This window comes from Pezoporus wallicus, unplaced genomic scaffold, assembly GCF_028554395.1.
Source record: "Pezoporus wallicus isolate ANWC-B61680 ecotype Strahan unplaced genomic scaffold, APGP_CSIRO_Pwel_v1 contig_8837, whole genome shotgun sequence".
In the NCBI taxonomy this organism is placed as follows: Eukaryota; Metazoa; Chordata; class Aves; order Psittaciformes; family Psittacidae; genus Pezoporus; species Pezoporus wallicus.
Window position 1 is genome coordinate 1,128,130 of NW_026636730.1, and position 27,492 is coordinate 1,155,621.

The 27,492-nt window shown below is 47.4% G+C and overlaps 1 protein-coding gene across 1 annotated transcript in view; it reads right to left on the reverse strand.

Annotated features, from left to right (window-relative positions):
- Positions 1-6,852: 6,852 nt before the first annotated feature.
- Positions 6,853-27,492, reverse strand: part of ALMS1 (ALMS1 centrosome and basal body associated protein) — a 44,290-nt gene continuing 23,650 nt past the window's right edge. Inside the window, exons 10-17 of the mRNA XM_057401255.1 lie at positions 23,164-24,341; positions 20,986-21,097; positions 19,620-19,874; positions 17,716-17,960; positions 15,743-15,926; positions 15,480-15,543; positions 12,771-12,870; positions 6,853-7,114 (exon numbers count right to left, since the gene is read on the reverse strand). Of these exons, the coding sequence (XP_057257238.1) occupies positions 7,070-7,114; positions 12,771-12,870; positions 15,480-15,543; positions 15,743-15,926; positions 17,716-17,960; positions 19,620-19,874; positions 20,986-21,097; positions 23,164-24,341 (2,183 nt within the window). The 3' untranslated portion in view covers positions 6,853-7,069. The remainder of the gene's footprint in view (positions 7,115-12,770; positions 12,871-15,479; positions 15,544-15,742; positions 15,927-17,715; positions 17,961-19,619; positions 19,875-20,985; positions 21,098-23,163; positions 24,342-27,492) is intronic.

Sequence of the window (27,492 nt, forward strand, 5' to 3'; positions counted from 1 at the left end):
TTCCTGAGGTGGCTTAATGCTGTTTAACAGCACCTCGCTGTCACCACAAGCTCTTCCAAGCATCTTCTGCCCCGAGTCGAGCTCTGTAGAGCACCAGGAAGGACTCCCTGAAGACCATCTCCTCCCAGAGCTCACCACGGAGGAGCTGTGCGGGTCTCACTGCTTCCATGAGAGCACAAAGACTGCCAAAAGGGAAGTGACTCCAAAGACTAAAGCTATGGAAGGGTGGTGAGGACACTGGTGGCCCTGTGCAGGTCCAGGGGGAGGTTCAGCAGTGGCTGTACATCAGTAGCCTGGCACACAGCTCAGGAGAGCTCCCAACAGAGCAAGGTCCAGAGGGACGAGGCCATGAAAGAGCTGCAGGGCCCTGCCAATGTCTTTCCAAGAAAGGGCCATGGGTGGCTGGGACTGCTGTGGAGGGGTGAGCCAAAGGTGGGATGGAGCAGGGACCACGAGCCAGAGGAAGCCCTGGGCAGCCAACAGACTCCATTCATCCCCCAGCAGCTCATTACTGCCTGTTATGGGATGGTTTTAACTCGTTCCTCCACTTTCTCAACCAGTGCAAAGTGCTGAGAGCAGCACTTGGGGATGGAGTCCTGCAACAACAGGACAAGAGGGCAACAGCACCAGAGGGACGTGGAGCTGTTGGAGGGAGGCCAGAGGAGGCCATGGAGATGCTGCGAGGGCTGGAGCAGCTCTGCTCTGGAGCCAGGCTGAGAGAACTGGGCTGGGGCAGCCTGGACAAGAGAAGGCTCCTGAAGGGGAGACCTGAGAGCAGCTCCAGTGCCTGAAGGGGCTGCAGGAAAGCTGGAGAGGGGCTTGGGACAAGGGATGTAGGGACAGGCCAAGGGGAATGGCTTGAACCTGCCAGAGGGGAGACTGAGATGAGCTCTTAGGCAGAAGCTCTTCCCTGGGAGGGTGCTGAGGTGCTGGCACAGGGTGCCCAGAGAAGCTGTGGCTGCCCCATCCCTGGCAGTGTTCAAGGCCAGGTTGGACACAGGGGCTTGGAGCAAGCTGCTCTAGTGGAAGGGGTCCCTGCCCGTGGCAGGGGTTGGAACCGGATGAGCTTTAAGGTCCCTTCCAACGCAAACCAGGCTGACTCCAGTTGAAGGCAGAACTCTCTCTGCCTCCCACCAGCACAGGGAACCTGAGTGTAGCTGTTGGCTGCAGAGACGTGCATGGCCCCCCGATGCCTGGTGGTTTTCCAGACCAAGTTACAAAAGGCCTTTTTGTGCCCAGGAACAGGCGTTCTCCCCCTCCCCACAGCCCCCATCACTTGATACCTCTGCTGACAAAAGCCTTCAGATGCTGCCGTGGTCTGCAGCTGGGTCACAGCCTGGCAGCTGAGCGCCGAGCCAGGATGCGTGTGTTTGGAGCGAGCCAAGAGCAGCACGTGTGAGCAGTGCTGAAGGATCACTCCCAATCTGTGGAACTGAGCCCATGGAGAGGCCTCTTGTCTATTTCCAGGGCATTCCAGGCACTCACTGCTCATAGCCATGGAGGTGGTGATCAGCACATGGAGTCCACATCACTCAGGGAGGTTGTGGGTACCCACACGTTGCGCCTTACACCACGAACGCCATGGCTCTGAGCCTGTGATGAGTCCTTCTGTGAAGGACAAGGACAGTTGGAAGGTAGGGTGACAGCTCTGTGACGCTCATAGGGACTTCTGCCCTGATAGAACCCCCCAAAAGAGCCTCCTTAGAGCAGATGTCACCCAATGTCCTGTTACAATGACTACACAACCTGGACACAACCACAGGAACTCAGCTCCTCGAGGCCCCGTCATGCAGCTCTCATGCAGCTTCCTCCAGACCCAATTGGTTACCTCGGAGGCCAAGGGACTTACTCCTCTCCGGAGGCAGCGTGGGGCTGGCTACTCAGCAGATGACTCAATGGGACTTGGCAGAGGGCAGCAAGTCAGATCCCAATGATTCCAGGGATGCATGGATCCAGCACAGCTCTGGGAAGACGACTCTTTTCCATCATGAAGTAGCTCCTGATAAAGCTAGAAAGCAACAGAGCATGGCTCAAATGAGACTGCATTAAAGCCCTTCTCCCCTGTCAAGACCTCTCCCAACTGTCCTCATCAGCCTGGAATTTGGGTGCCTTCCAGAAGTGTATTAATCAACACGGCGCTCATTTGTCACGCAGAGGCCATTCACCCTCCCGCAGGGTCCAATTTGGCTCCGAGAATCCCCTTTATCTGCTGAGGGAGGGAGGAAGACGGCAATATAAATTGAACCTTCAAACCCTGCCTGTGTGAACGAATCCCAGCTTTTCCATTTGCAGCAGCTCAGGAGAATTCCTTCCCCAAGGCCACGATGAGCGTGTCCAAGGACTCCAGGTCACACTTCCAAGCCGACCAACTAAGAAACGCAGCCTAAAGGAAGAGGTATATTAAGAGCATCTTTACTGGATTAAAGATGGGGGTTGGAGCGGGATGGTCTTAAGGTCCTTTCCAGCCCTAACTACTTGATGATTCTGTGAAGAGAATTCAGAGCAGCCCTGCGGAAAAAGACTTGGGGGTGCTGGTTGATGAGAAAATGAACATGAGCCGGCTGCAGTGTGTGCTCACAGACCAGAAACCAACCGTATCCTGGGCTGCATTAAAAGGAGTGTGACCAGAAGGTCGAAGGAGGTGATCCTGCCCATCTACTCTGCTCTTGTGAGACCTCACCTGGAGCATTGTGTGCAGTTCTGGGGTCCTCAACATAAAAAGGACATGGAACTGTTGGAACAAGTCCAGAGGAGGCCACGAGGATGATCAGGGACTGGAGCACCTCCTGTATGAAGACAGGCTGAGAAAGTTGGGGCTGTTCAGCCTGGAGAAGAGAAGCTGTGTGGAGACCTCAGAGCAGCTTCCAGTATCTGAAGGGGGCCTATAGGGATGGTGGGGAGGGACTCTTCATTAGGGACTGTAGTGACAGGACAAGGGGTAACGGGTTCAAACTGAAACAGGGGAAGTTTAGATTGGATCTAAGGAGGAAATTCTTTCCTGTGAGGGTGGTGAGGCACTGGAATGGGTTGCCCAGGGAGGTTGTGAATGCTCCATCCCTGGCAGTGTTCAAGACCAGGTTGGACAGAGCCTTGGGTGCCATGGTTTAGTGTGAGGTGTCCCTGCCCATGGCAGGGGGGTTGGAACTGGGTGACCTTAAGGTCCTTTCCAACCCTAACTATTCTATGATTCTAAGTTTAATCTGGATTATAGGGAAGTAATTCCTATACTAGGTTCATTGCTTCAGGAAAAGTGAGCTATAAACCAGGATGGATAAGTGGAAGAGATCAGCTCACCTGGCTTTTGCATAGAACAGGGCAACGACTAAAGGACTCCGTTCAGTTGTGTTCTCCTACAGGCACAACCACTAACAAATTTACCCCTGACAGACAGCAGAATTCCTTCTGGGAAGCAGTCTTCCAGGAATCAGCCCCTCTGGAGCAGGCCATACTTAGACAGATGTTCAGTAACATGACTACATTCTGCGGCCAACTTCCAAGGAGCTCACAGGATCAGGGAATGCTTTGGGTTGAAGGGACCTTAAAGCTCACCCAGCTCCATCCCCTGCCACGGGCAGGGACCCCTTCCACTAGAGCAGCTTGCTCCAAGCCCCTGTGTCCAACCTGGCCTTGAACACTGCCAGGGATGGGGCAGCCACAGCTTCTCTGGGCACCCTGAGTGCTTGGGATTGCCCCAGTCCATGTGCAGGACCTTGCACTTGGCCTTGTACTTCATGAGGTTCACACCAGCCTCTCAACATCCCTCTGGATGGCATCATCCTTGCAATTCCCTTCCAGGGCAATGCTTCCAGCAACCAGAGATGAAAGAACATGTCCCAAACAACACCCATTTGAGCCCCATCACTGCCTGGTGTGGCAGATCTCTCGCTTGAGGATGGTTCCCCATAGAGAGGGCTCCAGAAACAGCCACCAAGAACCACAGCACTTGTTGTGCCATTATAAAAGGTCCCTCAGGATGGGATTTACAGCAGCAAATGCAGAACTAGTGAAAAGGGTCATGAAAGAGGAAATGAAAGGTGCTTCTGAAGGGTAAATTAGCCTCTTCGTTTAAAATGAGGAACTTGTCAAAGCATAAGGTGGCTTTTTACACCCCTTTTCTCACTGTTTCCTCACCTTCTCCACCTCTACCCACCTATCCACACTTCTCACCTCAAGGTCAGTTTGCAGACAGCGTACCCAGAGGCCATCCAAAGCCAAAGAGCTGTTACTGCATTTACCTGATGATGACCAAGGTACAAATGAACAGTGACTATTTCTGCTTAACCAAGACCAAAAGGGTTAAAGGGAACAGCTCTGCCCTCTTTCAGCTTCCAAGGATGGGCAGATTTACCCTAAAAGTCTCTGTGCAGCAGTGGATGAAGAAGAGATGACTCCAGGCTGGAACCCACACAAGAAAAGCACAATTGCCTGAGTTTTTGGAAAGAGCTTTTGAGAGCTGGAACCACTGACTTCAAATGTCAACAGTCTCCTTCCATAGAACTATAAACAGTGGAAGCTTTGCAGCCAGCAGGAGCTTTATCTGACCTGACGACAATGAGGAATGGGGGTGAGTCAGCTCCACTAGCATCCCTCGTGAAGAGATCCAGAGGAGGATGGAGGAGAACCCAGGGCTGAGATCTGCATCCTTTAAACCTGGCCTGATGCTCACTTGATTTCCTCTGGAATTGCTCATTCTTGGGGGGGGGGGGGAGAAAAGTCAAACAATCTCATGTTGCTCCTCTGGAAAACTCTCTTCTTCCCTGTGTGCAAAGAGAAAGTTTGCTTTACATGTCAGAAAGCAGAGGGTAAACTCTTTGTGAGGCCCCAGACCGGTGTAAAACACCCGAGCCCAATCTCTACATCTACTAAAGCATGCCTGAGCAGAAAAACCTTAACAGAAGCAAACACTTCCACTCTCAGGAAGGGAGAAGGCTCCACTATTATCACCAAGGGAGGAATGACTTGCTGCTAAAGCTCTCGAGCTGCCCCTCTTAACTCACAGGATGGCTGTTGGGTAACTTTGGTACTCGGTGAACACTGTTAAGCAAGGTAAAACATTAAATAACCCCGCAGCAGCTCTTTGCTTTAGAAGGGTTTACAGTGAAGAGCTCCCTCCTCAGCTGAGAAGGGTGCTCAAGGAGGGTAAAGGGACTGCCTCTGCCTTTCTTCCATCTGCAACGCGCTTGATTAGTGGCCTCTCTGCTGTTGTTAGGGAGCAACAGGCACAGGACAGACATTTCAATACAAACAACCATCAGACCCGTGTTATCTGCCTGTGAGAAGACTTCCAGGCATCCCCTGAGGCATCGGCGGGGCCCTTAAGCTCTGTTTTTTCATCAGCTGAAAGCTTACGAGCATATTTAAGCAGCTGACTGGCTTTAAACAGGCACTCAGTGAGGCAAGATCTTGTCAGGACTCCAACACAACTGGATTTCTTGAAGCAAGGAATGAGTCTGTTCATGTGGATATCAGAGAATCTGCAGGAGAAATCTCAGCACCACGTTTTAGCACCTTCTGCTTCAGCAGGGCTGCTTTTCCAGCCCCAGAAGAGCTTCTGAAAGGCAAGCATTGACTTGCATCCAAAGGACAAGACAGTGGAAGGAGCAGAGCTTGAGAAGAGGTTTGAGAAGAGATAAGCCATCCCCCCATCACAGCCATGTGATGCTGTATTAGTCTTAAGCTCTACTTTCAACTTCAGATTTCTAAGACCAGAGCAGCTATGGCCTTCTGATAGTTAAGATCATGGGTTTGTGGTAGCTGGGGGTTTTGCACTCCCATATGAAACATGAATCTTACACTTGACCCTGGGCTGGAATGTAAGAGTGGCTTTAATATCATGTGGCACCATCAGCACAGGCCATAGTTCAAACACTACTCTGCCAAATCATTGTCTAGGATAATCCAGTGTGGTTCTATTAATCTTTAAGGGAATCACATTATTTCCCATCATTTAAAGACTTGATGCCTTACATCCCAATGTGAATGAAAGGGGTGATTGGCAGGGCTGGATCATACGCACCGCTGTTTGCCAAGGGGTGAAACAAGAAGCTCTGTGTCATCCTTAGTGAACATAAGAAGCCAAACTCACCGAGCTGTGCCTCCCCCTGTGCAGAACTGGGTGCACCACTGGTTACAGCTGCTCCCTGAAGCGAACTGCAGTGCACATCTGAAGCACAGAAAATAGGAAACCGCTGCTCGCACCCGCTTGGTTTTCCTCAGATGTCTTTTCCTGTTTACACATCAGATGTATCCACTGTGATAAGCAACTGAAAGTGAGACTTCAGGCTGCTGGCACCAAGAAGCACAATCTTTATGCATCATCTCTTGCCCCTGAGATGCCAGTTAAGGGTACAAGAATACTGTCAGAATTCAAACATGGAATGAAGCAAAGAGGACTCTCCCAGGCGAGGTTTAAAGCTCCCCATCATCATAAAACATCTTCTCTGATCAGACCCTCCTGGCTCATACAGAAAGACAGAAAACCAAGTGAAAGGGCAGTGAAGTCATGAACCTTCCACCCTTTCAGTTTCACGTCCCCTTTAAACAACCATTACAGTTACCTTAAAGCTTTTCTTAACAGTAAGAGGTGGTTCCAGCCCAGATGTTGCCCATATGACTGCAAAGATACATTCATGATCGCTGCAATGAGTGCTACAAATAGATCTGTTGTTTATTTAAGGGGCTTTTCAGTACAAAACATGACAAGTGTGTTTTCTACATTGAGAGAGGAAATAAAAACCCTACAAAACTGTGAAACCCTATTTGAAATAAATATGTATAAAACTGCTTTACAATCAGTTCTAAACACATTGTGAGCCCAGGAGTTTCAAACTGGGTTCACTTCTGAAGTGCACATCACTATAAAAACAGTCCTTTATTTTAAAACCTGCCATTCACATCAAATCACTGATTCTTAAATACAGAGAGATGATATTAGTACAAAACCAGCACAACTGAACACCACACAGCATCCTCTGCACACGTATTTACTGCTTTATCTCTGGCACATCGCAATCTCCCGCCTGCTGCAAGGTTACCAAGCAGCAGACAACTTCATTTGAAGAGATCTCTATCAGTTCCAAGGCACCTTCCTCCCCAAGACACGGTTGGTGATCTTCTGCAAGATAAAACCAAAGTGAGAGATGAGTATTAATCCTCTAAGTATTAAAACCACGACAGATGATGTTGTCTGAAAAACGTATCAGTGCCAGATGGTCTGAAACAAGTCTTAAAAGTAAGAACACACCCTGACATTTTCTGACAGACTCTTCCCCTAAGTAACCCTAATGCATGTCTTGCCTTTCACTGCTTCAGCTGCTCTCAGGTCTCCCCTTGAGGAGCCTTCTCTTGTCCAGGCTGCCCCAGCCCAGCTCTCTCAGCCTGGCTCCAGAGCAGAGCTGCTCCAGCCCTCGCAGCATCTCCATGGCCTCCTCTGGCCTCGCTCCAACAGCTCCACATCCCTCTTGTGCTGCTGCCCCAGAGCTGGATCAGGGCTGCAGGGGGGGTCTCCCCAGAGCACAGCAGAGGGGCAGGATCCCCTCCCTGAGCTGCTGCTCCCGCTCTGGGGGTGCACCCAGCACATGGGGGGGGGGTGTTCTGGGCTCAAGCACTCACTGAAGCCGGGTCATGGGGAGCTTCTCCTCACCCAGCACCCCCAAGTGCTGCTGCTCAGGGCTGCTCCATTCCCCAGTCTGTGTTTGTGCCCCCACCCAGGGGCAGGACCTTGCACTTGGCCTGGCTGAAGTCCCTGAGGCAATGACACCAACATCATTCTGTTAGCTCAGCCCACAGCTCAGTGATGTTTTGAAACACGGAACACATATGAAGTGGTTCTAGGGAAGTGAAAGATAAAGTAAGAGCTTTGGGTAACTCATGTATTACTCACAGCTTCGGGAATCACAGCCACTGTCTGACGGGAACTTTTGCATCCCAGAGATGAATGCAACAGGCAGCTGAGCTCTTCTATACACACACCCACGTGCAGAGTATGCAGTGTGTATATAGTACATACACGTAGTATATAGACACACAAACTGCAGTGTGGGATCTGTCCCCACTACTTCACAGAGGCTCAAAAGGGCTCAAACCCCCTCATGCCACAGAACTCCCATCAGTCCTTCTAGCTCATAAGCCCCTTTGCAATCTAATAAGCAAACCTGCTAGAATCAGATTCTCTCTCACCCCTTTCCCCTCCAGGAAGCCACTACAGATCAATAAACCCCAACGTGTTGCGGACAGGAGGGAACGTGTAGCCAAGGGGATGAAAAACAAACACTGACATGAAGAACCACTGTAAAGCAGGAAGCAGAGCTCAATTCAGCTCCACACCTCTAAAAGCCTGGGCTTTTCCCTTTGGGGTAGTGACACCTTGTGGCTCCAGTCTAGAATAGGCTCTAAAGGATAGCCATGATAGTGGTTAACGTTGCTGAATGCTAATATCTTGCGTTTTTAAGGGGTAAAGGCAAGCACAGAACTTTGCTACCACCTTTATGGTGTTTTCTCCCATGTTCCCTATTTACAAAACTGACAAACTCACTGAATCTAATGGAAAAGCCTCAGGAATGGCACAAGTGCTCAGATCCTCCTTTACTAAGGCAGAGAAACATCCCCGCCTCCCCAGCTGTTTCATCAGTGCTTCTCTGCCAGGTATGAATGTTTTCACAGCAGAAAGTCAGCCAAGCAAATGCATGTGCAGCCTCAGGCACTCCAGCACAGGATGTCTGAGCACACACTTTCACAGCAGTTCAACCTGCTAAGCTGCACTCTGGAGTGCCTGGGACACAAGTACATCCTTTCTCCATCATGGAGATGGGAAAATGCTCATAGATTTATGGAACGGTTTGGGTTAGAAGGGACCTTAAAGACAATGCAGTTCCAACCCCCTGCCATAGAGAAGTGATGCGTGGATTGACTCCACAACTCGTTACAGTTGTAAAGCAGGTATGCTTTTATTCAGCGCTGAGGCGCATGGGGGATAGCTCCTCCAAAAACACGCACCCCAGCGTTGTTTCCCCTCTACATTTATCCTCTAAAGTTATACATATGCATGAGGTTGCACAACACTCCTATACGTATTCATGTCCTAGCCCCGCTTCGTATTATAATGAGTTAAGATGCCGTTTGCGCCTGCGCAGTGCCTCCTGGTGGTTGTGGGTGAGGGTCTCAAGATGAAGTAAACGACTCTTCCTTGAGCCTGAACTTTTCAGCCCCAGTCATCACACATGTTCCCTGGAGGCTTGGTCATTGTCCAAAGCACAGAGCCAGTTTCAGCCTGCCTGGGCATCCAAAGGACAGGAACTAAGTCATGGTCCCTACCTCTTAACAACAGCTATGTCTTTACATCTTGTTCTAGCATATACGGTGAGTACAATAAGCATGAACAAATAGTAACATTGTTAAGCAAGCAGCTTGATCTACCCCTTCGTACACTGCAAGTACGATAAGCATCAGCAAGCAGTAACACTTAAGCAGCTTGACCTACCCCCCCCCCCCCCCCCCGTACATGGGTTAACCCTTCACATCAGGAGTTTCAGTAGGACAGTTCATGCCACAGAGCACTGTGAAAGACAGGAGTAGTGACAGCCAGAGAACATGAGTAATGAGACTCAGAATACACCAAATGATCTTGGAAGACGTTGTCCCCTGCTAGGTTTGGATAAGACACAGCAGGACTCCTCTAGGTGACTGCAATTAAAACAGCAGCCACATCTAGCCCAGAGGATGGGCCTGCTGTTCTACATCAGCAGTTCACCAACTTGCCACTGAGAGATACTCAGCCCACAGTTTGGGTACAGCGCTGCACATCATTACAATGACACCACCCTGGAATACATGCTTTTATCCAGCTTTTGTACCAGCTGTTTTCTTCTCCTAAGAGTCTGTGTCATCTTTGGAATCATTCCACAAAATCTGTGGTCCTTTCTTTCCTGTACAATCAGATCCGCTTCGAAACTGATGCTCTCAGCAACACATTAACCAAATTCTAAGCAGCTCATTCACTGCATTTACAGCTACTCACTACAACTATTCTGCATCAGACAAAGGGATTACAATATTTACTGCACTGAATCAACAGCCCTCTTCCAATCAAAACCATACTTACACACAAAACTCCTGATTCCAGCTGACTATGCTACTTCAAGTCAATGCCTGCCAGCATTTATTAACCCTTAAGACTTTACAGCATCTGAGATTCTCAGACTAGTGAAAAAAACACCTCCTGAATACGCCCTGGAGAAGCATAGCATCAAAATCAAGTCATTCTAGTGGTAAATGCCCATAATCAGATTAGGTATTCTGGATAATGCATTGTGTTACAATCCCTGGCTTTACAAATCCAATTTGTTCCCGACAAATAACTAACCCCATTATCCCAGCTCTGGCAGGACATCTCAGCCAGGAAAGCATTGCAGTGCTAAAAATGAAGTGCAGCTTAAGATCCAGAGGAAAAAGAAGTCAGGTTTGGTTTTTAATGTCTGTCCTTTAACCACTGAGGTTTATAATGCAGTTTATTGCGTGCTGCAAGGCCGCATTTTATGGTGCATGGGTTAGTTAAAAAGCCAGAAGACAAGTCAGGTTAGAACCTCAGTGTGTGCATTGCAAACTCTTGTTTCTCATCTTTAGGTCATTAATAAGTCATAAGAGAAAGCTTAAGCATATGGATGCATGGAACAGCTCAAAAAGTGACACACTGGTGAGTTTTGGAAATGCACTTCTCAGAAGGAACAAATGGGCCTCCTCTGCTTTATCAGGGCACTTATCACATCACTGTGCATAAAGGGATACTGCTTGATACACAGAAGTAGTAGATACAGAGATGTGGGAGGACCCAGGGACAGAAGATTCTTCCTTGATATTGGTTGTGCTTAACCCCCATGAGTCTCTAGCACAGGGTTCTTCAACCCTTCTGCCATTAATCAGACACACAAACACAAAGCACGTGTTCCACAGCCCGGACAACCAGGGAGGAAGAGCATCAGCAGCAGTGTAGCTGGGACAGAAGCAGGGCTCTCTCTGCTTCACACGCAGTACGAGGCAGGATTCAGCAGAGTCCAGGAGTAACCCAGCAAAATGGGCCCTGCTCTTTGCTTCTCCTGCTCCTCAAAACCCTGGAGTGCTCACCCCGCACCTTTGCTGTGCTGCTGGTTGGGGGTGAGGCCCCAGTATAGAGATTACTCTGGAACTGCTTGGATAAGTGTTTGTGGTTCAAGGTTAGCCACACCATGCTGAGCTAAACTGGTTTATTCTACACGTGCCAGGGAAAGGAGGTCCTTGGCTGATAGGTGCCAGCGTGGTAAGATCACACCAACGAGCTGCACGCACACTTATGATGACATCCACAGGCCCCAGAGTTAACAAATTCCCACCAGGACTGCCAGCTCTCCCCTGGATCAGAATAAGGAATGACAGCTCAGGCTTTGCTAGCCATGGCTGTGAAGTTAGCTGTTCAACATCTTTGTCGCTGATGTGGACAGTGGGATTGAGTGCATCCTCAGCAAGTTTGCCCATGACACCAAGCTGTGTGGATCGGTTGATACACTGGAGGGAAGGAATGCCATCCAGAGGGACCTTGACACACTTGTGAGGTGGGCTGATGCCAACCTCATGGAGTTTAACCATGCCAAGTGCAAGGTCCTACACCTGGGTCGGAGCAGTCCCAGGCACAGCTACAGGTTGGGCAGAGAAGAGATTCAGAGCAGCCCAAGGAGAAGGACTTGGGGGTGTTGGTGGATGAGAAAATGAATATGAGCCGGCCTCAGTGTGCGCTCACAGACCAGAAACCAACCGTGTCCTGGGCTGCATCCAAAGGAGCGTGACCAGCAGGTCGAAGGAGGTGATCCTGCCCCTCTGCTCTGCTCTTGTGAGACCTCACCTGGAGCATTGTGTGCAGTTCTGGGGTCCTCAACATAAAAAGGACATGGAACTGTTGGAACAAGTCCAGAGGAGGCCACGAGGATGATCAGGGGCTGGAGCACCTCCTGTATGAAGACAGGCTGAGAAAGTTGGGGCTGTTCAGGCTGGAGAAGAGAAGGCTGCGTGGAGACCTCAGAGCAGCTTCCAGTATCTGAAGAGGGCCTATAGGGATGGTGGGGAGGGACTCTTCATTAGGGACTGTAGTGACAGGACAAGGGGTAACGGGTTCAAACTTAAACAGGGGAAGTTTAAATTGGATCTAAGGATGAAATTCTTTCCTGTGAGGGTGGTGAGGCACTGGAATGGGTTGCCCAGGGAGGCTGTGAATGCTCCATCCCTGGCAGTGCTCAAGGCCAGGTTGGACAGAGCCTTGGGTGCCATGGTTTAGTGTGAGGTGTCCCTGCCCATGGCAGGGGGGTTGGAACTGGATGATCTTAAGGTCCCTTCCAATCCTAACTATTCTATTCTTGCTATAGGTGGATTTAGCTTACACTTAAGGGCAAAACCAGCAACCTTCAGTTCAAGGAAGCATGATCCTTCTTTAAACACGCTTCATGATCCCTCTGTGCTGCCCTCAAGACTCTCCACCCGACCTTCTTTGTACCCTTTAATCAGGACCAGGCTTCCTTGCCTTTTCTCCATACACCCTGCGTATGGAAAGGATTCCAGGGGGATTTTATGTTCCAAGGTGTGTTAAGCTTGACTGCTTTGACCCTGATTCAATGCCAATACATCCTAACCACCTAGAAGCTGCAAAACAGTACCACAGAATTGAGATGTAGCAAAGGGTTCTGTAATGTTTGTGAACTGAAAGAAAGGTCCAGAATGCTCCAGTGCAAACACCTGAGCAGAACACCTACTGTCTTGTAAAGCTGGGCCTTCAGGCGGTAGGAGTTGTATTCCATTTTCCTCTTCTCTTCCTCTCGCTTCTTCTGCACCTCCGGCAGCTGCTCATAGATCCTGCAGTGTGAAAAGGACAAAAATACTGACTTTAAAGGAACTTTCTGATATATATATGTATATGTATGTATAAATTAAACCAGCCTCTGGTTTATCATCGTATTCTTTTATAGGTTCTGGATCACCCACATCATAGAAATATTTATTTGGGGGTTTACTAGTGTCACACAGGGAAGATCATGCAATGGTTTGGGTTGGAAGAGACCTAAAAGCTCATCCAGTTCCAACCCCTGCCATGGGCAGGGACACCTTCCACTAGAGCAGCTCGCTCCACTGTGGAATATGTAGCAGTTGTGATACTGGAAATTCCACCATCCCATAATGCCTTTCTATCACCAGCAGCACCTGCTAAAAGCAGCATATAACACATGACAATGACCATACTGCTTGTATGATTACCCAGGTATAGCTTCAGTATCTGCAATGCAGAACAGCTCTTGCTCTACTCCTGGTTATACTGATCCTGAGCAACATGTTCATCCATCAATAGCAACATCATTATCAAAATGAATAACCCGATTTGAGCTCTATTTTCAGCATTCAGCAGTGTTGCCCTGTTTAGGTGAAGGCTTTGTCTTTTCCAGCACTGAACTCCTCCCATTCCAGAGCCAAACAGCAAGGAATGCTTGGAACTGAGTGTCCCATCCCTGGCAGTGTTCAAGGCCAGGTTGGACACAGGGGCTTGGAGCAAGCTGCTCTAGTGGAAGGGGTCCCTGCCTGTGGCAAGGGATTGGAATTGGATGGGCTTTAAGGCCCCTTCTAACCCAAACCATCCTATGATTCTATGAATAAAAGCTGTGTCATTCCAGTCTGGTTCATGGGTTACCACATGAAGGAGGGACCTGAGGGCAAGGATAGCACTGTATCGCTCCCACTGCCTTACCCAAATCTTCCTTCAAGATCATAAAGCTTCCCTAATTTCATGGCAGTGGTTGCCAAGAAACATGCAGCTTTAAAAACACTGTGGTTTGCAGGAGGTGGAAATGAATGATGTCCAAAAATGTCAGTCCTGTAATATTTAAAGCAAGGCACATCTTATAATAACTCATTTCTTAAGATGCTGCTTTGATAATCAGCAAACAGAACAAAAACCTCCAGCTTGTTCTGGATACAGTATTTGTGGTGTTGCTTTAATATCATCTCACCGTTCTCTAAAGGCTTTCATCGTTGCAGGTGAAAAGGATCAAGATGAACCCCTCTCAACCCATCCCACCAAAAGGATGTTTAGGGCAAGAAGTGGGCAATGCAGTAAATTAAGTGAAACTTGTTTTCACTGCCTGTAGTAATTTGCCATGAGAAATTCCAGTTATACCCTCACAGAGAACAAGGCAAAGCTTCTGCTCTCATTAGAGGCGTGGATTTCAGAAGAATGGTACAGAATAAATTACTTCTGAGCTCCAACTGAGAGCTGGAGCATGACAGCAGCAAGAACAGAGAGTCACCAAGTGAGACTGCCTGAACCAGTCTCCATAGAAATCCTGCTCATTTGGGGTATTATGAAATCAGGGTTTCCTAAAATACACAAGTTCAGCTCCATCCACCTCACAGTCCAAGTGACCTGCACCTGAATCCTGCTACTTCAGCTAAAACATGTGGAGGTTCCTTGGGGAACTGATGTATTTACCATAGTCACCACTTCTGCCACCTCTCTATTGACATCCTATAAGTATGTTTAAATGCCAAAGGCTATTGAAACAAAACATCCTGGACTCTCCCATCATAAGGGTTATATGTGAATTCCAATAGATAGTTTGTAAATCAGGGTGCAGCTGAAGTTAAGGGACCTCTGGAGGTCACACAGTCCAACCTCCTGCTTGAAGCAGGGCTAACTTCCCTTCTAGATAAGGTTCCTCTGGCCTCATCCCATCAACTTGTCACTGTTTCCAAGGATGAAGGCTCCGCCGGCTCTGTGGGATCGTGGTCCAGCACATCACCACCCTCCTCAGGAAGAACTGATTTCCCTGTCTCCAGTTAGAACTTCTATTTGCTGTAACACACCATGAGTACTACTTGTCCTATCACCATGTACCTCCAAGAAGAGTCCTCCTCTGCCTTGCTCAATACCTCTTCTGGGAGGGAATCACTGCTGCCAGATCCTCACCTTCACCCTCCTCCTCCCCAGCCAAACTCTGCAGCTTCTCCTCACACACCTCTGATAAGATGCCTACATCTTCCACGGAAAAAGCTGAGTTATCCCCCAGACCCAGTTCCTGGACTTCAGATACAATTCATCCATCTTGATACCCAGATCACTTATGGAATCATAGAAACACAGACTGGTTTGGGTTGGAAAGGACCTTAAGATTATCCAGTTTCAACTCCTTGCCACGGGCAGGGACCCCTTCCACTGGAGCAGCTTGCTCCAAGCCCCTGTGTCCAACCTGGCCTTGAACACTGCCAGGGATGGGGCAGCCACAGCTTCTCTGGGCACCCTGTGCCAGCGCCTCAGCACCCTCACAGTAGGAATATCTTCCTTATATCCAAACTAAATTTCCCCTGTTTCAGTTGGAACCCATTGCCCCTTGTCCTATCACTAGTCCCCGATGACTGACCAAACCAAACCAAAACCGATGAAGAGACCACCCAAACCAACACGTTCTTAACCTCACCGTTTAGATCTCTGAACCATTTCACTCCTTGGAATTGTTCTTCTCTTTTCTCTAATGACAATACCTAAATGGAAAGTTTTGAGAGAGGAAAACGGTGAACAAATCTCACAAAGAACACTCCTGCAGGAATATGACTCCTGTAGAAGTTATGGATTCTTATAGTTAAGGAATTGTAATACTTCCATTTAAAATACACACACTTAAGTTTAATGTGGAAAGTCATTAGTTCCTGTAGAAGGTACAAAGCAGAAGCATGGAGGTACCTCTGTCAGACAGCATGTCACTTGCATTCCTGTAGCCCCTTCTTTTCTCTGGAGGGTTAAACAGCTCCTCTCGTTGGGACTGCAGCACGCTCTGTATCTTCCTCTCCTCCATGACAAGCTTCAGATGCTTCACACGCTCTCCAGAGCGGGAGATGAAGTCGGGGCGATGCACTGCAAGAGCCTCCTACGATGGCATGACACAAAACAAAGCCTCAAGTGGGCAGATGTCTCCCCAAAGCTGGACAATGTCTAATACCATCACCAATGGCATGGAAAAAAGCCTATCAAAGTACTATCTGGTATAAAACACGATAAACTTGTAGCCCTAATGCTGGGTAGCTCCTCAGAGACCTCCTTTAACAAACTCATTTTCTGGCCATTGACAAAAAGCTGACCAGAAAGAAGAGAAAATGCTAAAATAATTAGTCAAAGGGACTCAAACATCCTCTCAAAACACCTCAAAGCTAATCCCATAGGATAGGAGATCCAGTGACTTATTACAGTCTCGCTTGTCTAAATCAGTGGCACATCAACATTAGCAATTTGGTTTGGATCAGAAGTGGACTTTTGAAAGCCATCTCCCCATATCTCTGTTTGCCACACTTCAATTTCCCTCACAGGGCAGTCCCTAAGCACATGAACAGACCATAGAATGGATTGGGTTGGAAGAGACCTTAAAGCTCCTCCAGCTCCAACCCCTACCACGGGGAGGGACCCCTTCCATTAGAGCAGCTTGCTCCAAGCCCCTGTGTCCAACCTGGCCTTGAACACTGCCAAGGATGGGGCAGCCACAGCTTCTCTGGGCACCCTGTGCCAGCGCCTCAGCACCCTCCCAGGGAAGAGCTTCTGCCTAAGAATCATAGAATAGTTAGGGTTGGAAAGGACCTTAAGATCACCCAGTTCCAACCCCCCCTTGCCATGGGCAGGGACACCTCACACTAAACCACGGCACCAAAGGCTCTGTCCAACCTGGCCTTGAAAGAATGTGCTCCAAGATGTTGCCAGGCACAGAGGTGAGACTGACTGCTCTGTAATTCCCTGGGTCATCCATTTCCCCCTTCTTGAAAATGGGGGTTATATTTCCCTTTTTCAAGTCATTGGGAACTTCACCTGTCTGCCATGATCTTTCAAATATGATGGCCAGCGGCTCAGCAACTTCATTCGCCAGCTCCTTCAGGACCCGCACATGGATTTCATCAGGACCCATGGACTTTTGCACATTCAGGTTCTTAAGATGGTCTCGAACCAGATCCTCTCCTACAGTGGGCCCAAGGTCTTCATTCTCACAGTGCCTGCGTCTGCCTCCCAAGACTTGGGTGGCGTGATCAGCGCATTTGCCAGTGAAGACTGAGGCAAAGAAGTCATTCAGAACCTCAGCCTTCTCCAAATCCAGGGTAGCCAGTTCTCCTGAGAGCTTCCAGAGGAGGCCCACAGTGTCCCTAGTCTATCTTCTGTTTGCAATGTACCTACAGAATCCCTTCCTGTTATCTTTAAGAGCTCATCTCAGTCTCCCCTGGGGCAGGTTCAAGCCATTCCCCTTGGCCTGGCCCTACAGGCCCTTGTCCCAAGCCCCTCTCCAGCTTTCCTGCAGCCCCTTCAGGCACTGGAGCTGCTCTCAGGTCTCCCCTTCAGGAGCCTTCTCTTGTCCAGGCTGCCCCAGCCCAGCTCTCTCAGCCTGGCTCCAGAGCAGAGCTGCTCCAGCCCTCGCAGCATCTCCGTGGCTCCAACAGTATATTCTGGAAAGCCAGATTACCATTGGCAAAAAGGACTGATGAATTTCTTGGTTTTCCAATGAGTATAAATTATTTTAATGGTGAAATAATTAAAAAAGCATCATAGAATCACAGGATGGTTTGGGTTGGAAGAGACCTTAAGGCTTGCAGGGGCAGGGACACCAAGTGTTTCCACAAGATTCAGCCTAACTCCTGAAATCCCACTGAGATTCCAGCAGCCTCCCCGTGCAGTGCCTTTACCTGCAGAGTAAGCTTCACATAGGGCCATGTGGACCTGTTCTCAGGGTCTCCTCCTGGAACTCCTGCCTGAACCATGTCGCTGTGCTGCTGCTCTTGCCAGTTCTTCTCACGGAGAGGCTCTCTCCAAGGCTTTATGCTGGTGAATGGCTCAAACCAAGATGGACCAGGACCAGCAAAGCAATTGGAATGGTTTTCTTTCCTAGATTCAGATTTCAAGTCTCCTGCCTGGACAAACCATGAAATCCCTGTTGAAAGACCACAGAAGGGAATAAAGCTTTGCAGCCAATACAAAGGCCTATTTTCCATCCCCATCTATGGCCCTTTATGCCTGTGCATGGGTTTGACTGGGGTACAATTAATTTCCTTCCCCATAGTTGGTATGGAGCTGTGTGTTGGATTTGTGCTGGAAACAGTGTTGATAACCCAGGGTCGTTTTACTTATTGCTGAGCAGCCTTATACAGGGTCAAGGCCTTTTCTGTTCCTCACTCCACACCACCAGCAAGGAGGCTGGGGGGGGCACAAAGAATTGGGAGGCAACACAGCCATGACCCAAGGGATATTCTAGATCATATGGCATCATGTTCAGCATATAAAGCTGGGGGAGGAAGGAGGAAGGGTGGGATGTTGGGAGTGATGTGGGTTGTCTTCCCAAGTCACTGTTATGGGTGATGGAGCCCTTCTGTCCCGAGGATGGCTGCACACCTGCATGTGATGGGAAGTAGTGAATGTATTCCTTGGTTTGCTTTGCTTATTAAACTGTCTTTACTTCAACTGATGAGTTTTCTCACTTTTCTGATTCTCTCCCCCATCCCACCAGGGGGACAGTGAGCAAGTAGCTCTGTGGTATTTAAGCTACCAGCTGCGTTTAAACCGCAACACCCAAGGTTTTAGCTAAACCCAATCAGTGGCCTAACACTACACTGTAGTGAGTCCTTCAGTTTAACAACAGTGGGACTCTGTATTGGACAACTGGGGGAGTCTGAAAAGAATTCCTTCACCAAGTGCCAGAAAACCAGTGAGTCTTTACCAAACACCACTTTGGGAAAGCCCAAAATGGTTTAGTTTGCAAGTCGCTCTCTATAGAAAGGCTGTTCATCAGCAATTAGACACTTCTAAGAGCCTCTCTGTTGTCCTAAGCCCTACGGCTTCTTATAGGTGTTTGTGGAGATGAAATGCTTTACATCTTGTAAATGTTAAATGTGTATGCAAGAATTAGATTACTCACAGTTTACACACATAATGGGATTTGAATACATCAGCCTGTACTCCGCACAGATATTCTAAATGTACCAAATGAAACCAGTATGAAAGAGAATGATTTGTCCCTACACCAACAACGGTGATGACTAAGGAAAATATTTTTAAACATTTAATTATGACATTGTGAAAACTGACAGGAAATTTAAAAGGGGAAAGGAAAAAAAAAAACAAAAAAGCCAGGAGGAGGCTACAGCATCAGCCTGAAAACGCAGCTCCAGCTGAACCAGGGGGATGAGGCTGGTTCTGGTACCACAGTCTTGCCTCAAGTACTCCTGAAAACGTACTTGTCCCTTGAAGCCTCAGGACATGAAACAGTAAGTGACTACTCAGAGGTTAACAGAACCTTTTACAGCTTGCAAATCAAACTTAAGTATCTGCATGATTCCCATCTCACTCATCTTTCCTTGCCTTATGTATTGCTCATTCTTTACTACTTTTACTGGCCAGGTGGCCTCTAACAGCTTGATTGAAAATACCATTATAATAACACACTTCATATAGTGTTTTGCTTAATATCACGGATTAAAACCAGAGTAAGGAGTGACTGTACTAGGGACAGACTACTCGGTCTCACAGATTTTGCTGGCTGCTGTTGAGTTGTGCAACTCCGCTAGTGTGCGCAGAAAGTGTATGTTGGACTGACCTTGTGGTACCTGCAGCCTGCTCCTTTTTGTCCTTTTCTCCATGAAAACATTGCCTGGCTCTCCCTTCTGCTTCCCCTTGCTCCCTGCTGCCTGCTGAGCCATGACTGCACCATCTGACTCTCCCAAATTACCATCAACACAGCGCCAGGGTTCCTGTGGCTGTTCTTTTGGCTGGTTTAATCTTGGGGTAGGAAAAGTCACCCCAACATCTCGAGTGTTCTTCTTGGTCGCGCTGCTGACGATCTCCAAGTCTCCTGTAGTTGAAAATGAAACAGAAACATCGGATATTAAGAAGCTCTTCCCTGTGAGGGTGCTGAGGTGCAGGCACAGGGTGCCCAGAGAAGCTGTGGCTGCCGCATCCCTGGCAGTGTTCAAGGCCAGGTTGGACACAGGGGCTTGGAGCAAGCTGCTCTAGTGGAAGGGGTCCCTGCCCGTGGCAAGGGTTGGAACTGGAGGAGCTTTAAGGTCCCTTCCAACCCAAATTACTCTGTGACTCTATGAGTCAACTTCAAATCTGCTGCAGAAAGACACAGTGGCAGGTCAACATGCAGCTCTGTATCTTGGACAATGGAACTGCGTTAGCTTACCCGATGTGTCCCATCAAAACTGTGTTTTAGCTACAGAAGGTTGGTTTGCCCACAGCACTACAAATATTTAAGAGAAACACCACCACAAATATTTAACACAAGCAAAGAAAGTGGAAAGGTGTCAACTAACATGGAAAATGTTGTAACACGATCTTGAAAACAAGCCATGAAAAGGCTTTTCTGATTCAATCCACATGCACATGGGGGAAAAGAAGCAGTAATAAATAACTAATGGATGTGTATGACGAACAGAACAAAGCTATTGCTCAATCTGATGATGGATGCTGGTGTGTAAATGAAAGCAATGAAGAAACTGGTTAAGTGCCACCAGAGAAACCCAAATGCAGCACTGCACTAGCCCAGGATCAGCTTATGTTTTAAATAGAATATAACAACTAAAATATCACCAAGAAGAATAAGAAACACTGCAGTTGCCTTCAGAAATAGCACATGCCCACAAATACATTCTGTGTGTAACAGATGTCTTGTGGAGAAAATAATACAGAAAACATACACTTTGTCCACCTTTGTTATTGAAATGGGTCAGGAGTTTGGATTAATAAACTGCTAAGTGAGAAAACTGGCTACTACAGCAGCCCAAGAAATGAAATGAAACGGCTCATTTAGATTACAACACTATATCTTTCTCTAAAAGCATCTGAAGAATGGCATTTGTAGGTACCCATCACCAGAAACATGCACCAGACTTTGAAGAACGGTTTCCAAAGAGACCAAAGGCAGAAGCAAGGACAAAAAAGTCTGGAATTCAACAACTCACCTGCTTGGATACCTTTGTTGAGCATCCGCGTCCGCCGCTTGTTACTAAGAGCAGAGCTGGGTCCCCACGTGCTGCTTATAGAAGTTGAATCTGATGAAAGGGAGATGGCAGTCTAGAAAAACAACATGCAAGAGAACAGAAATTGATGGCATACCAACCAAAATGAACAGAAAGTGGGTTTTAAACAACAAAAAGAAGTATAGAATCACAGAGTGGTTTGGGTTGGAAGGGATCTTAAAGCTCCTCCAGCTCCAACCCCTGCCACAGGCAGGGACCCCTTCCACTGGAGCAGCTTGCTCCAAGCCCCTGTGTTCAACCTGGCCTTGAACACTGCCAGGGATGGGGCAGCCACAGCTTCTCTGGGCACCCTGTGCCAGCGCCTCAGCACCCTCACAGGGAAGAACTTCCTTATATCCAAGCTGAATTTCCCCTGTTTCAATTTAAACCCATTACATGAATTTACATTGTATGACACTGAATCATAGAACAGTTTGGGTTGGAAGGGACCTTCAAATATCTAGTCCAACTCCCCTGCAATGAGCAGGGACATGTTTCAACTTCACAGCCATTTCACAAGGAATAAACTCGAAGGGTAACACCATACTAATCTAATCCAGAGGCTTTCTGGCTCTCTATTTTAGAGTGGCTTATTAACAGCCATTAACTGGGAGTGCTGCCCCAGGCTCCAACCCCAACAGTGCAGTACAGCCCCACCTCTGCAACTCCACTGGATCTAGGCTTTAATTATGAAACAGATTAACTTTCTCATTCCTTGAGTGCAGCAATTAGTATCCTGTTAGTAACTCAGCACACAGAAATGAACAGAGGCTTTTTTTATTACCTTTTGATGGAACCTCTGCTAGCAGCACTTCAATGCTACACAGGGGTTTGTTTCAGCATTAAAAAGAGGCAATTTGTCCTCTCCTACCCTGGTAAAGAACTGGGGGTTTCATTTCAGATAACTACTCCAGCACTAGCAGAGTGCACTAGACAGATGTAGTAGATCTGTGTCATTCAGAGAACAGAAGCAGATTTGAGTATGTGCTCAGCAAAAGGGAAAAAAGAGTAAAAAGCATGGAAAAACACACCCAGCTAACCTATTTACATGCATATCAGCCCTCAGAAATAAATATGAGCAGCCATTCAGTGCTGAATACAGACACAGAGATTCTATTTGGACTCCAATATTCAGCACAGTGCTTTCAAAGCCCTTCAGCAGTTGAATAGCTCAACCTTTAGCTTTGTACCTGCTACCAGATGGCAGCCTGAAGAGTGCTTTAGAAATAACAGAAACTGGAATAGATAAAAATCCTTCTGGGATGATGGGTTCAGCATCTATAAATAAAGCAAGCTGTAACGGAGGTTTTGGGAAGCTGAGCTGACAATAGGCTGTCAGAAACTGAGCTCTAACATGCAGCATTTGTCTAAAAGAATGGTACAGTGGTCTCTGAGGAGAGCTTTCACTGGAAGTAAACAGCAATCTTTAATCACAGGTATTTGTAACTACAACTAAGTAACTATTGCTTTCTGTTGAGCCAAGCATCACAGGAATCGCCAACATCATAGAATCACAGAATGGTTTGGGTTGAAAGGGACCTTTCAAGGGAAAGAAAGAACCATGTCTGAGACAGTTGGGGCTGTTCAGCCTGGAGAAGAGAAGCTGAATGGAGACCTCAGAGAAGCTTCCAGTGTCTGAAGGGGGCTACAAGGATGCTGGGGAGGGACTCTTCATTAGGGACTGTAGTGATAGGACAAGGGGTGATGGGTTCAAACTGAAACAGAGCAAGTTCAGGTTAGAGATAAGGCAGAAGTTCTTTACTCTGAGGGTGGTGAGACACTGGCACAGGGTGCCCAGAGAAGTGGTGAATGCTCCATCCCTGGCAGTGTGGCCAGCATAGTCTAGTGTGAAGTGTCCCTGCCCATGGCACGGGATTGGAACTGGATGACCTTAAGGTCCTTTCCAACACAAACTATTCTAGGATTCTATAGTTTGACCTCAACTTCACTCCTGGGAAGGCAGAAAGACTTGTGTGGGCTACTTAGACCAAAGACAGGAGGCTGTGATACAAACAACACCCTGGGAAGTTACAACAATTCCCCAGATAACCACTGCACAACAGCTGAGAAGTTCCTGTAAAGATCAGTTCAAGTTGTCTTTTGGTCCATCTGATCACATACCTGCATCTCTTTCCTCTTCTTGTGCCTCTCAGAAGTCACCTTTGGATACTCCACACCCACTGCTTTGCCCTTGTCCCACTTTTCAGAGCGAGTTCTCTGGTGGTTGATGGTATGATAAAGCTGGGAGAGCCTTGGGGACACCTCAACTCTTTCACGGCCAAAAGCCCGGATCAGCCTGGCAGTGTCGATGGTGGAAATGGAACTGCTCACCTCAGTCTGAGTGACAGTTTCCATCTCTGTCTGGGTCACTGTATCTGACTCTGAGGTGGTGGAAGTGATCGTGGTGCCATGATCTCCACTAAGCCTTGCCTCTGAGGAGGTGTCGCTTGGAGTTTCCAAGTACTGCTGCTCCAAAATGTTCTTCATGTGGCAGATGATTTTCTCTCCTGACCTGTTTTTCCTCAGCTCAACAAAGCTATTTTTGCCATGGGTGATGCGTGGTCTTCCTTCAACATGTGTTGCATCAGGCTCCGAGGTACTTTCAGACATGCTTTTTTCTGGCACTCTTCTTTTCTCCTGTCCTCTTCCCTTCATTCTCTGTACAGAAACACTCCTGTGAGAGGTTGTTGGTATCAGTGTGTGCCTAAGGGGATTCTGAAGGACCCTGGCCAATCGATCAAGGCGTTCCACAAGAGTCAGCTCACCGTTACTCCTAGAACTACGGTGCTGGTGTCTCTTCTGGCACTCCAAAAACTTAACCCAGAGTTCATCCAAGCTACCATGAGAGTGGGTTCTCTGTCTCTGTGCCAGGTCGTTCTCCTCATCCTCACTGAGGTGAGTTGTTTGGCTACGTGGCAAAGGGTGAGTTCTAGCTGCTTTTTGTTCTGCTTCTCTTCTACTGCGGTGAAGGAGCTCCTTCCATGATGTTTCATTCCCCAAAGATGTGCTGATGTCTAGATCCTCATTCCTGCTGTTATCTGCTTCTGCAGTGAGTGGAAAGAATTCACTTTCACCATCTTTTTTATGACGAGCAGAGAAAACACACTGATGACCATGTGGTTTCCTCCTGTTCTGCAGGACAGCACTTGAGGAAGGTCTGGCAGGTCCAGCACCAGAACTGGCTTCTGACAGCTCACTGTTAGACAGGATGTAGCTCTCACAGGAGGGCACTGGATGGCGAAGGTAGAACCGTGCAGATTTGGAGGCTGCATGAGAGGTTTTCACAGTCTCTGTGTGTTCTAGAAGAGAAGAAAACACTTGAATCTGTTTCTTTTCAGTGAAACAAATAGCAAATGGCAAATCTTAACCAGGCTGATTTTCATCCTAACAATTCCCAGTCACTTCAAAGGATAAAAGCAGGGATCACTACACCCCTTCCTGAATGCAACAAGCTTAGAAATGAAGTTTCAGCATTATTAGAAGTACATGAGCAATATTTTATATCATTTGTAACATGGAATCCAAGAGAATATTCTATCCAACTGAATCTGAAGGAGGAATCCAGTTATACCACAGGTAATTACCTTGACCAAAACTTGATCTGAGTCTTCATCTATGGGAACTCCTGAGAGGCAGCCACAACTCATTCTGCCCCTTTTCAGACAAATGCCCACGGAGCACAATGTCCCCTAGGGCTATACCTGAACATTCTCTCTCAGCTAACTCAGTAAAGCACTACATATAGAGTACAACCAGTACCACTTCCTCCACAGCTCCTTGAACCAGTTCAAGACAGCACATGCCAAGATCTAGCCCTGCTTTGCTTACAAGCTCAGAGGACACATTCTAGCTCAAAGCAGCTGTGAAATCCCCCCAGAATACACTATTATCTGAAATTACAAAGAAAATGCAATGATAAACTCATTTCTAGTAGGCATACACAAAATCAGTATGCAGCATGTGCTAGCAGGAATGTACTCCTAAATAATTCTGAAATAGTTTCTAATATACTATTAAAAATCACATTTAAAAGGTAAAAATGTGGTTTAAGTTATGTTTGTTGTATACTGGACTGAACCATAGAGTGAACCATGCAGGTAGAAAGTACAGATTATAGATGCTAGCACCAGAAGGCCTTCCAAGTCTCTGTGCTTACTCAAAGACATCCCATGCCATTTTAGCCAAGTATGTGATTTAAAGATGCCTCATAAAGTACTAATAGCTTTAGTATGAATTGAAAAGTCAATACAAAGAACAGCCTATTTACTAATAGTAACAGCAGTGACAAGGTAACGGGAGCTGTCAGCAAGTGTGTACCAGGCTCCATTAATGGCAGGGATCACGCTCATGCTGGTTTTAATCCAGGTCTCCAACTTTCCTCCCAGGTTTGTTTTCCTGTTTGGACTTTTGCTGTTTGGTTTTAAACAGTCTTGTTTCCTGACTGTGAGCTACTGAGGACAACAGAACTCGAAAGCACCTTTGCATTTGAGACAGCTTTGCCACCGATTCAGCCGAAGGATGGCAAGTCCCGCATGGAGCCTCCTCCCTATGCCAGAAGGAAAAGACCAACCTACATCACCAGGAGCCACGGTTTTACAAAACCTCATTGCCACGTGGGAAAGGGATACAAGAAAAGCTCAGGAATGGCTACAACTGAGTGAATTCACACTGTTAATACCACCTCACAAACCGCCTTTTTACTTAATAACATCAGAACAGCACAAGAGGGACGTGGAGCTGTTGGAGCAGGTCCAGAGGAGGCCACGGAGATGCTGTGAGGGCTGGAGCAGCTCTGCTCTGGAGCCAGGCTGAGAGAGCTGGGCTGGGGCAGCCTGGACAAGAGAAGGCTCCTGAAGGGGAGACCTGAGAGCAGCTCCAGTGCCTGAAGGGGCTGCAGGAAAGCTGGAGAGGGGCTTGGGACAAGGGATGTAGGGACAGGCCAAGGGGAATGGCTTGAACCTGCCAGAGGGGAGACTGAGATGAGCTCTTAGGCAGAAGCTCTTCCCTGGGAGGGTGCTGAGGCGCTGGCACAGGGTGCCCAGAGAAGCTGTGGCTGCCCCATCCCTGGCAGTGCTCAAGGCCAGGTTGGACACAGGGGCTTGGAGCAAGCTGCTCTAATGGAAGGGGTCCCTGCCCGTGGCAGGGGTTGGAGCTAGATGGGATTTAAGGTCCCTTCCAACACAAACCAGGCTGGGATTCTATGATCAATTACTTGTTTCCTTCTATTTCTAAACATCTTTTCCCTTCCCAACACAGACACTCCAGTGTAATGCCAAGATCATGAAGAGCATAACCAGACCCAGCCTCACTAACCCTGAAACTGGAGGACTTTGTCTGCCCATACAAGGTCAATGTTTATATGCTGATGCAAGATTCCTCTACGGCCTCCTGACAAATGAGCTCAGGCTTGGGAATACTATGCAGAATTTTTGCCATTTCTCTATTTTTTTAACATTCCCAACAAAATGGAAGGAATGCAAAGAAGCAAAACATAAGTTTATAGAGAGAAACATTAAAATAACCCCATAACTTGCATGATTTTAAGCTCTAGACAAGCTCTGTGGGTAGAGGTAATCTTTTATTAGACCATCTAAAAATACAGTTGAAGAAGTCAGGGAGGATTTTAGACATTTGAGTCTTCAGAAAGCTTCCTTAAAACTTCAACTGTAGTGGCTGCTTTAACAGAAGGTTCTTTCTACTCACAGTTCCTTTCTTGGCTGTGTCTTTGGACCATCACAGCTACTGAAAAATACTATTAGATGATCTTATATTAACTCTTGTGGTGCCCTTTCTTTTTTTTACCCAGGCTATTTAGAGAGATGCATCCATTGATCTTTGCTCCAACATGATGTTTTGTTTGTTACTGCAGATTCTTGTTGCATTTTAGTACCTTATTCCACTTATTTTATGCTTGGACTTGATGATCTTAATGGTCTTTTCCAACCTATCTGATTCTGTGATTTCTGTATCCTTGCATTTTATAAGTGCTCACAGAGAACTATTTCTTTCGTTAGAAAACCTGGGTTAAAACAATATTGTCTTCACACTAATTCAACTGTTGGTCATGTGTAAACTTAACCAAAACAGTAAAATGAACATAAAATAATGAAGTTCAATGTGTCTTTTTTACATTATTTTCTGGAAATACTAAAATCTTTCCATTCTCAAGAGAAAAGCTTCAAAGAAAACCCCTTTTAAAGGGAAGAATTCAAACCATCAGACGGAATCCCTATCAGTACATGTGTGGGGTGACCTTACCTATCGAGGTACCTGCTTTAAAAGGGCAACAATAGCCACACTGAGGCACTCAGTGAAAACCTGTTTCATTCAGTGTTCTCCAAATAAGTTTACATGATGCTAAGAATAATAAATGGGCTCCCCAAACCCCTTTGTATGTGACTGCATACCAGAGAGCACGAACTCCGTAATTCAGAACCCATTATCCTGTTC